The sequence below is a fragment of the Hydra vulgaris genome, chromosome 15 (assembly GCF_038396675.1).
Source record: "Hydra vulgaris chromosome 15, alternate assembly HydraT2T_AEP".
Taxonomy (NCBI): Eukaryota; Metazoa; Cnidaria; class Hydrozoa; order Anthoathecata; family Hydridae; genus Hydra; species Hydra vulgaris.
In genome coordinates this window covers 24,637,768-24,649,756 of record NC_088934.1, presented here as the reverse complement: position 1 = coordinate 24,649,756, position 11,989 = coordinate 24,637,768, and the positions used below count along the sequence as shown (strand labels likewise).

At 27.2% G+C, this 11,989-nt stretch overlaps 1 protein-coding gene across 2 annotated transcripts in view; it reads right to left on the bottom strand.

Annotated features, from left to right (window-relative positions):
- Positions 1–1,510: 1,510 nt before the first annotated feature.
- Positions 1,511–11,989, bottom strand: part of LOC136072012 (uncharacterized) — a 91,249-nt gene continuing 80,770 nt past the window's right edge. For both annotated transcript variants that reach the window (XM_065819859.1, XM_065819860.1), the window contains 4 exons: positions 10,869–11,977; positions 4,636–4,778; positions 4,467–4,524; positions 1,511–2,123 (listed from right to left, as the gene is read on the bottom strand). In XM_065819859.1, the coding sequence (XP_065675931.1) occupies positions 1,545–2,123; positions 4,467–4,524; positions 4,636–4,778; positions 10,869–11,977 (1,889 nt within the window). In that variant the 3' untranslated portion in view covers positions 1,511–1,544. The remainder of the gene's footprint in view (positions 2,124–4,466; positions 4,525–4,635; positions 4,779–10,868; positions 11,978–11,989) is intronic.

Here is an 11,989-nt window from a genome sequence, read left to right as displayed (position 1 = left end):
ACTTATAGTATGTATATATATATATATATATATATATATATATATATATATATATATATATATATATATATATGTATATCTATATATATATATATATATATATATATATATATATATGTTTTTTATAAATTCATTTTTTTATGTAAACGTTTCTTTTTAATTATATATTCTTATTGAACAGAAAAAAAAAAAAAAAAAAACTCATTCCAATATAATAGCATACTCTCATACATTAAAATATCCAACTGAAAAAAATATCGGATAAAATGGAAGCCACGTGTTACCCAAGTTTATAGATCAATGACAGCAAACAATGTACTTACTGTAATTTAATCTATTGTTAAAAAAATTGTGATAATGAAAACCATTTTTATTCGATGAACTATTTTAAATTTAGTCTAAAAGATTAATCTTGAATAAACTTTTTTTTAAACCGTACCCCAAGAACCACGTGTTAAATTGTATCGTTCTAATTTTTTTAATACAAGTTTCACTTCTACTAAAGATAAAAATGATTCAATTTATGAAAAAAGCATATAAAAGATATGCAAACTAGATTGGAATCACAAACTTAGTCTAAGAGACCACTATTTCGCCGCCAATTTTCCAAAATTCAAAATTTTGAGTCGAGTTTTTTTTAATTTGAAACTAATGTAAAAAATGTCTTTGATAGTTACTTTTTTTTCTTTTAATTGTTGTTGAATCATTCGTTTAAAAAAAAACGTTGAATCATTTGTTTAAGAAAAAACGTTGAATCATTCGTTTTAAATAAACGTTTCTTATATAGTTTCAAAATGACCGTGTCGTTTTTGGGGTGCTTCCATATGTATTACGATAAATTATTTATTTATTTTGAGTAATTAGAGACGACAACATTCAAGCAAAGGAAATTTTAAGTGACGTTCATAGCGCTATTATATAAACAACGATAAGCCAGATAGTAAAGATCATAAAAAAGTTATATTTTAAAAACTTTTAGTTTATAACTAAACTTTTACAAAATAAAATCCGATATATGTATACAGATATCCGATATATGTATGACGTAGTTGTAAAAATAAAAAGGTTTGTCGATTTCCAAACAAAATTCTAAAAAAAGGCTCATTTTGAAGATAAAAGAATACGATTTTTAAAATCACTACGAGGTCAAAGATCAGAAAACTAAAACACAAATATCTACAAAAATAAAAATAATAAAAACTTTTTAATAACTCTTATCACCAGCAATTGTTAAACAAGATTGAAAAAATAAAAAAACTATTATCATCAAAGGCAGTAACGTTCCAAAATCAGCATGATGCTTATAACCAGCTCCTTACTCTACCTAAATGCCCTAAATGGGCATTTAGGTAGAGTAAGGAGCTGGTTCAAATACCCCAGTTGACCTTTTTTTAGGGCACTTTTAAAAAATAAATTTATTCCTACAAAACTAATGGCTTTTTATATATCCCTGGCACGTCACTGCTAATGACAGTAATATTTCATTTTTTCATTAAGATGACATTTAGTCATTATGACAGGTATTAAATATTTATCAGATACTATCAGTATCTAATTGAATTTTCGTCTAACTGTTCATTAATAGGAAATCTCCAATCACCAAAACCACTGCTAAAAGTTGCAGGAAATAAATTGTTCTCTGTGCGAATGTCACTTACTGAACGAGATTGATGCGACCCGAGATTAAACGAATTCTTTTGCTGACTCATAACACGTTGAGATAAAAGTCTGTCAAAATCGTAACGTTGATTGGAGCCGGCAGAAATACGTTCATTATAACCAGGAGGGACAGAAGCTATACGATCAATATTTCGAATACTGCTATGTTGCTGCTGTAGTATCTGTTGCTGCAAAAATAGTTTTTTTTGAGCTGATTGGTATTGATTTAAAGAAGAAGCTTGTTGATGTTGAATTTGCTGACGCTTTTGTTGACGCGCGTACTGCTCTAATATTTGTTGTTTTGCAAGAAGTTGCTCCCTATTTTGACGCATATATGGTCCTGAAGGATTAGGAGGCAACTGCAAAGACTCAATGCTACGACTTTGAATATATTGCGAATTGTTTATATGAAATGATGCAAGACTTTTATTCTCACTTTGCAATGGCCAAGGATCAGGAGCATGCTTAACATACAAAAAAATAAAAAATCAGGAGCATGCTTAACATACAAAAAAAAAAAAAATAAGGAGCATGCTTAACATACAAAAAAAAAAAAAAAAAATCAGGAGCATGCTTAACATACAAAAAAAAAAATCAGGAACATGCTTAACATACAAAAAAAAAATCAGGAGCATGCTTAACATACAAAAAAAAAAAAAAAAATCAGGAGCATGCTTAACATACAAAAAAAAAATCAAAAATAGCTATTAAAAAGCGAACACAATAAAACTATCTAAGTAAAACGTGAATAACAAGCTGATGATGATATAATCATCACTATATTATTCTTAAGACAATAAAACTAAAAAAACCTATCAAAAGTCTTTAAAGATAATTACATTTTTTTGTCAAGCACAAGCTTGAAGTGTTTTTTTTTTGGTGTTGTTTTCACTATTATAAGATTGCCATTACAAGAGTGCTAAAAAAATGTTTTTCTTCCTGAATTGATTTAATTCTACCTAGAGACACTAAGGCCACTAATATTGTAATTGTAACACTAAGTCTCTAATATTGTTATTTTTACATTAAGTCTACCTAGAAACATAAGACATATAATATTGTAATTCTTACATTGTCTACCTAGAGACAGTAAGACATCTAATATCGTAATTGCTACATTAAGTCACCTAGAGACAATAAAGCATCTAATATTGTAACTGTTACATTAAGTCTACCTAGAGACAGTAAGGCATCTAATATTGTAACTGTTACATTAAAAATGAATATCTCTAGTAGTAATAAAACTAAATATCACGGCACCCTATTTAACAAACAACAAAGTTATACCTTTCTCAGGTACTTAAAGTTTTTCGGTATTTAACATAAGCAATGTTCAAACATGAAGCTAACAGCTAAACTTTGTACTTTTTTAACGGGTGGTGCCCACCCAACAGTTATGCAAAGTCATTTATAAAATTAGTCGTTACTAACAAGTCACTTATTTTTTGTTATAAAAATAATATACAATCTTGAGCATCTTCGCTTCTCATTCTTTATCATGTCATACTCTTTTTCTACATTTTAACTCTACTTTTCTCCCCTAAAACTCTGCTGATACCCAATCATTGGCATCTTTACGCCCTATATGATCTAGATCTATAAATCTAGATCAAACCTAATTTGTATTTTGTGACACACCCTATAAATTACACAAACTACTTTCAACCTTTATTTTATTTTCTTATATTTCAATTACTATTTGTTTCAATATCATTATATTAAAAAAAAGGTTTTATATAAATTTCTTATATAGATAGCGGTTGGATGTATTCTGTTGACAAATATAATTAATCTTTTTTTTGATCATTAATGATGAGATGATTTGTCAGATAAAAATTGAACTCTGAGATTTGTTATAAAAGTTTATTATAAAATTTATTTAAAAATATATACGAATATTTTTTATACAAAGACAAATACAGATGAGTTCTGGCACCTTTTTTTCTACAAAAAACAACATAAACCATTGATTATAAATGTAAAGCCGTTTACAAGATTAATTATAATTTTTTCCTCAATTTATTTTCTTTTCGGAATTTTCTTCATTTCATTTGTTTTTAATTTGTGATTTTAGTACACTTTTTTTCTTTGTGATTTTAGTTTGAAATTTTCACTTTTTTACACTTATGTACATTTTCTTTGTGATTTTATTATACTTTTCAACAACTTGTGCATGAAATATTTTATTTTTAACAATGTGTGCAAGAAATATTATACTTTCAACAACTTGTGCAAGAAATATTTTATTTAACTAGAATGAGATTGTAATGATTGCCAATTAAATTAACAAAAATTTGAAAAATTAAAACTTAAGATTGGATTGTGATATTTGAATCGACTTTAATGCCATCAAAATACCTGATAAATCATGTTAAATTTCAAATTTTCTGTTATGAAATATACTTTGTATTTATCAATATAAAACTATTAATTTTAATAGTAAAGTTTAATTGTAGCTAACAACTTTAGTTGTAACCAAAAACGTTAGTTGTAACCAACAACTTTAGTTTAACAAAGTTTAGTTGTACACCAACAATTGTAATAAGATTTAAATACTCAAAACAAAAAAAAAAACAAAAAAAAATTAACATTTAAATTACTTAAAAAAATGAATAAAATAAAAAAATACTTTTCACAATTGTTTGATAATAAAATGCCAAAAGATATTAAAAAAGAAATTTTAAGTTAACTTTATTTTATATTTTATATTTTTTTAAGTCAAGATAACATCAATGATATTAAAACACACAATTAAACTTATAACTTATAAAATGAATGAATATCCTGAAAACCACAGAAAAACATACCTCAAAAAACTTCTGCTGATCTTGTTTATGTGTTACAAAAGACATGGAGCTGACTGGCCTTTAGTTAAATATTAAAATTTTTTTTGATAAAAACTTTGATATTATTTTAAAAAAATATAAAAGAAAAATATGAAAGAAAGAATAAAAAAAACAAGCCAATTCTTAAAACCTGTCTTTCCAACTTTCACTTGTTTGATAATCTGCAAAAAATCTGGAACCTTCTAAAAGTTTTTGAAAGTCTTGTTGCTTGTCAGGTGTAAACTGGTTCTCAAAAAATTTTTCTGAAGTAATGTGTTCACTTGTAATAACTGGCTAAATAAACAAGCAAATTTAATATATATATATATATATATATATATATATATATATATATATATATATATATATATATATACACACATATATATACACACATATATATACATATATACACACATATATACATATATATATATATATACATATATATATACACACATATATATATACACACATATATATATACACACATATAAATACAAACATACATACATATATATATATATATATATATATATATATATATATATATATATATATATATATATATATATATATATATATATAGAACACATCGCTCAATAAGTCCGTAGGATGACATATAGATGGCAACACAAATACCGAATCCGTATTGTTTTTAGAAAATACCAACCTTCAAATGATATCTGTCAAAGTTTCATGACAATCGGACCATTATTTACCAAGTTAGTGTGTGAACGATTGAATCAACTTTTGTGAATTGAAAAAAATGGAAAAATCAAAATTTCGTGTGCTCATTAAGCATTGCTTTTTGATGGGAAAAAACACGGTGCAGACCAAACAATGGCTTGATAAGTGTTATTCGGACTCCTCTCCATCGAGGCAAATGGTTGAAAAGTGGTTTGCTGACTTTAAACGTGGTCGTACAAACACCGATGATGCTGAACGCTCCGGTCGCCTAAATTCGGCAGTTACTGAGGAAAACATCAAAAAAATCCATAAAATCGTCTTATCCGACCGAAAATTGAAATTGAAGGAGATTGCCGAGGCCATAAAGATATCAGAAGGCAGTGTGTTTACAATATTACACGAACATTTGGGTATGAGAAAGCTTTGTTCGAAATGGGTGCCGCGTTTGCTAACACCGGACCAAAAACAACAACGAATCGATGATTCTGAAGCATGTCTGGCACTATTTCACCGAGATAAAAAGGATTTTTTGCGTCGCTACGTCACAATGGATGAAACATGGATCCACCATTTCACTCCTGAGTCAAATCAACAGTCGGCTGAGTGGACTCCAGCGGGTGAAAGCCGCCCAAAGCGCCCAAAGGCTCAAACTTCTGCTGGCAAGGTTATGGCCTCCATATTTTGGGATAGCCATGGTATATTGTTCATTAATTATCTTGAGAAAGGTAAAACGATCAACAGCGAATATTACATAACATTATTGGAACGATTGAAGGCTGTAATTGACGGAAAGCGACCGCACATGAAGAAGAAAGAAATTCTCTTTCATCAAGACAATGCACCGTGTCACAAGTCAATGAAAACAATGGTAAAAATGAATGAATTACACTTCAAATTGTTGCCCCATCCACCATACTCGCCTGATTTGGCCCCCAGTGATTATTGGCTGTTCTCAGATCTCAAAAGGATGCTCCAGGGAAAGAGATTTGGATCGAATGAAGAGGTCATCGCCGAAACTGAAGCATATTTTGAAGGAAAAGATAAATCGTTCTACAAACATGGTATCGAAAAGTTAGAGAAGCGCTGGAATGACTGTATCGCCTTAAAAGGAGACTATGTTAATGAATAAAATCAAATTATGTCAAAATGTTGTTGTTTTATTAGCTATCCTACGGACTTATTGAGCGATGTGTTATATATATTTATATATATATATATATATAATCTTTTATTTAAATATATATGGTTTTTTTCCTACCTCTTTAAAATTAAAGTTAGGTGGTATTGAAAGTCATAAAAATTGATTTTTTGGAAAAATTTTTTATCACATCTAATATTATATATTTTTTTAGTTGCCTCGGGCAACTCCTATTATTTTTTTTTTTGTTTTTGTTTTGATTTCTTTAATTATTTCATATTAGTAAAAAAATTGTGTAAGAACAAAATCAGCATTATAAGATGAAGCTTTTTTTATTAATGCTTGATATATTATTAAATCGTAAGTTACTATTTACTTCGTAATACTATTTATTTAAGTTACTAAATCATAAGTTAAAATTTATTAAATACTGCATTAACATTTTTATTTAGATATACAGCTTCTAACAAAATTAGACACTACTCAAAACCTAATATATATTCAACGAGGTTAATCTGTACCAATATCAAACATTATTGCTTGTAACTTAAAATTTTTCAGAAGATGTTCAGATAGTTGTTGCCTTTAAAAAACTACTTAAAAAGAAGTGCAAAAACGAGATCTGGTAGCAATTTGGCTAAACAAAAAGAGTTGGAGATTTATTTTTTAAAATTAAATTCACCTCCCAAAGCTCTAGAGGGCGCCATTACAGTCAAAAAGCTACTCACTTTTTTTTAAATTTCATTTGAAACCTTCTCTCAACCATAAACTCCTAAACATAAACAGGTCGATTGAGATTAAAAACCTTTTTTGGGCTGGTAACTAACTGGTAATTCTAATCTAAGAAACATGATTAGCAAAGACAAAAAAAGCTTGCAAAAAGACAATTTTTAAGATTTACAATTTCTTGATCAAGATTCACGATCAAGAAGATACGAAGTATAAAAAAAAAAGCTATTCAATACTTTTAATTAAACAACTAATTCGTGGAAAAATGAATTAAAAGAGTTTTTTTCAATTTATTCTTTTATTCACTAATTAGAAAAATTATGAAAAAAATTTTTCTGTTAAAAAAAGAAATCAGTAAGAAAAAGCTTTCACATGATGTACATTAAGAGATGATATATCTAACATTAAGAGATAATGTATCTAACATTAAGAGATAATGTATCTAACATCAAGAGATAATGTATCTAACATTAAGAGATAATGTATCTAACATTAAGAGATAATGTATCTAACATTAAGAGATAATGTATCTAACATTAAGAGATAATGTATCTAACATTAAGAGATGATATATCTAACATTAAGAGATAATGTATCTAACATTAAGAGATAATGTATCTAACATTAAGAGATAATGTATCTAACATTAAGAGATAATGTATCTAACATTAAGAGATAATGTATCTAACATTAAGAGATAATGTATCTAACATTAAGAGATGATGTATCTAACATTAAGAGATAATGTATCTAACATTAAGAGATAATGTATCTAACATTAAGAGATAATGTATCTAACATTAAGAGATAATGTATCTAACATTAAGAGATAATGTATCTAACATTAGGAGATAATGTATCTAACATTAAGAGATAATGCATCTAACATTATATAACTCTAAGAGTTTAAGATATGATGTATCTAACATTATATAAGCAAAGATTTTTCAATCGATTTTGATTTCAGGTGATTGTTATCATAGTGATAACAATGACTTGAAATCATCTAAAATTTCATTAATTGCAAATTTATTAGGTACTTACGCTGTGGTGGTGCTCTTACTACCACAGCATGTAATGTATTGTTATGTTTATATTTTGCATAAAGTAATAAATGTGACTCCAAGCAAATTAAGGTTAAAGGCTTTTAAAGAAAGTAGCCAAGTATTCACTAACGTTTTAAAGGACATTCATAAATCAGGTATTATAAGAGATAATAGAAGAGTTGGCAGAATTAGTTGTTACTTATCTCTTATTACATTTAAACTAGGACAATTTATCATGCTTGAATTTTAGGAAAAGCAATTTATTATTTAAAGCTTCAGCTTCTATTTAATCAACATTTGTTCAGAAATATGAAAAATTGAAAACAAAAATTAGGCTTATTAAAGAATGTATTGTTTGTTATATGTAAAATGATTTTTACAATCTGACATATATCTTAAACTTGTCATATCGAAAACTTTAGACAAAAACATTAGAGAAAAAGACAATTGCATTATTTCTCAAAATTATCACCAAAAATTGCAAATTCTGTCACTTAATATACCTAGCTCTGTCTATTAAAAGCTTTAAATATAAAATAACGCAAATAAATAAAAACATTGGGGAAAACCTAACATTTTTGTTTTATTTAAAGTCTCTTCTTTCCTAATTTTTGACATAATTGGGATTGAGATATTTTAAAGACTGTCTCAATTCCACCAAACTAATGACAAACTCAGGAAGCATGAGTCAGGAAGAATTTGTCTGTAGATATTTTGATGAAACTGAAAAACAAGACAGATTGGCCACTGTGGACAAAGTTCAATCTGTATTCAGATTACCAAAACAAGTGATGGCCTTGATTTAATACAGAAGCAGATAAAAAGAGAAACATTATTATTATTTGATTGTCTTTCTCTGTTATAAAAATGGACTTTAACTACAGATCTCTTTTATTACTTCTTGTTTTATTACTTCTTGTTGCGCTTTTTTTTTTTAATTAAGAAAGATAAAATTTGTTAAAATGTATAATCTAACACTCTGGACATGAAACTTTCCAGAAATATTCTCATATAATTTAGCATGCAAAAGTTGAAATATTAAAATCTTTAGTTTATTTTATAAACTTGATGTAGATTGACAATTGTTACACTTTTTGACAATAAAACAACTTTGTCAGACTTTATGCATCAACGACTTTATGCTTGGTAAAAAAAATCATTTGCTGTATGTTTTTATCGCACATTGATCTTATGCTTGGTAAAAAAAAATCATTTGCTGTATGTATTTATCACTCATTGATCTTAGAAAATACTAAGTTTAATAGTTTTTATTTGAAATTATAAAAGAACTGTTACACATTTTTTTGTAATGATGGTCATAACCATGACAGTTATAAAAAAAACCAATAATAAAAACTAACAAATTATTACAAATGAATGACGAACCACTTGAAAAAATTTTAGTAAAAATTCATAATTTTGCATTACATATTCAAAAGATTTTTTAAAATTAAAAAAAAAATCTTAGGAAGTGGATCTTTTAAACAAAAATTATTTTGTATTTTAATTAGTAGTAAATGTTAATTTCATTAGAACATCTTTGCAATACAGAAAAAGAACAAGAAAACCAGGTTGCCTTTTTAGATATACTTATTGAAAAATCCAATTCCTTTTCGAAATCAGTCTATCATAAAAAAACTTACACAGGTCCGTTACAAAATTTTTTAGTTTTGTTCCCCCTTGCCACAAATTTGGTCTTCTACATTGTTTGATTGATCAAACATATAAAATTAATATTGCTTGGCTGGGATTTGCTAATGACATAAAAAATTCTTTTGACTTTTCCCACAATTTATAACATTTTTCTTTTTCTCTACAGTTTTCACACTTTTGCATTCCAGTAGTATGTTAGTAAATCTACCAATTTCCACGTACTTCAAATTTTTTACCAATTTCATGTCACAAACAAAATTTCCAGAAACAATTTACAATCACATAATTCACTAACTAATCACACATAATTCATAAATAAATCATAAAAACTATGTGCTGTGTATTACAAGCTTCAGCTTACTTTATTCTTATGTTAGTTACCTATTTTTAATTTGCTTCCTGAATAAGACCTTAACAAGACAAGCTCACATGTGTCTTGAAGCTTCCTGACTCATAAGTTGATATTTTTTGTAAATCATGTATTACAGAATAATATATGTAATATATATATATATATATATATATATATATATATATATATATATATATATATATATATATATATATATATATATATATATATATATATATGTATATATATATATATATATATATTTATATACATACAACATCAACTTTTATTTTATTTATATAAAGATAGCATCAACTGAGGCATCAACTGAGGCATTATATTTAGGAAACCAGTATGTAAAATAAAAATAATTTTAAATTTTGGTTAGATTTTTTTTTCCAGTAGTTTTTTCTACTTTTTCATACTTTTCTAAAACTACAAGTTTCTTAAATATCTCAACACTAGACCTTAAAATTTATAATAAAATACAATACCACTACCTACCGCTGCACTTTGTAGCACTAATACGCGTTGTTTATATATCGCATGCTTACAGCATATAAAATATAAAAATATAACTTTTATACAGATGTGCAAAATACAAATTAAGAGTTTTTTTTTAATCCTTAAAAAAAAAAAAAAAAGAATGAAAACTTATTTTACTGTAGTAGATCTGACCATAGCCAAACCATATAGATTACAGGGAAGAAAAAAAAATATTTGTGCTGAAATATATTTGAAAAAAAAAAAAAGGTGAAACTAAAAAGAAAAACAACCTTTTCTTTATCTAATGTAGCATCAGACCATAATGAACTTAATCCAGTATTTTGCAGACCCATAGACCATGAAGTATTGGAGTTAAATGGTTGATATGTCTCAGAAAAAACAGATTCGTTTTGAAAAAATGAAGGAGAAACACCACCAGATAATGGATATACTGGATTTTCATGCACATTTTCAAATTGATTGCAATTTACAGAAGATTTAATATTGTTTTTTTGAACTTCTTTTTTTGCATGAGTTGTTTTTGGGACTTGTTCTCCTACTTGCAAGTTAATTGCTTTATCTGTATCATCTATATTCATAGTTAACTTAGAGGTTGAAGTGCTCTTAAAAGTTGGTAACAAAGACAAGGTTTCATTACTAATTGCATCCTGTGTAAGAGAAGTATTAGAAAGATCTTGATCATACCAATCTGGCAACGGGCTTGTTGCATCACTTTGTCCTGAAGAATTTTCATCAACTAGACTTTCACAACCTTTACTATCTTGAATAACTGACTGGTTGCTATCTTGAACAACTGAATTATGCACAGCTGAATTTAAAACTTTAGATGAAAAGTTTGTATCAGTTAGCATAACTGTTAAAGAATCTGCAGTTAGGCTAACATTTGCTGTAGAAGTATTTTTGTCTCTCTGATCCATACCATCACCAGGTGTACGCTCGGTTTTAAGAACATCAGATATTGCTTCAGCAAAGTTATTTAATGGTGCATCAACAGCAACTGAGGATACTCTAATATGCTGAATATCATCAACACTTGGAGTCTTTAAACTTTCATGTTCTACCTTTAGTGTTTCTACTTCTTTCAAGTCATTAGCATTTCCAGAAAAACTTGCTGATCTTTTATGAGTTAACTTTTTTTTACCTTCAGGAACACTTTTATTATTTTTATGGTCATTTTGTAGACTCGTAGAGCTAATAGTTCGTGTAAAATCATTTTGTAGACTTGTAGAACTAATAGTTCGTTTAAGGATATGTACAGGATGTCGTTTCTCACATTTCTCATTGATTGTTAAACTACTAGAGCTAGATCCTGATAAAAAGTTTATAACTCCTTGCAACTCTTCAAATGATGCAACAGAAGGAGAAAGGTCTTTGCTGTCTAAAAATAAAC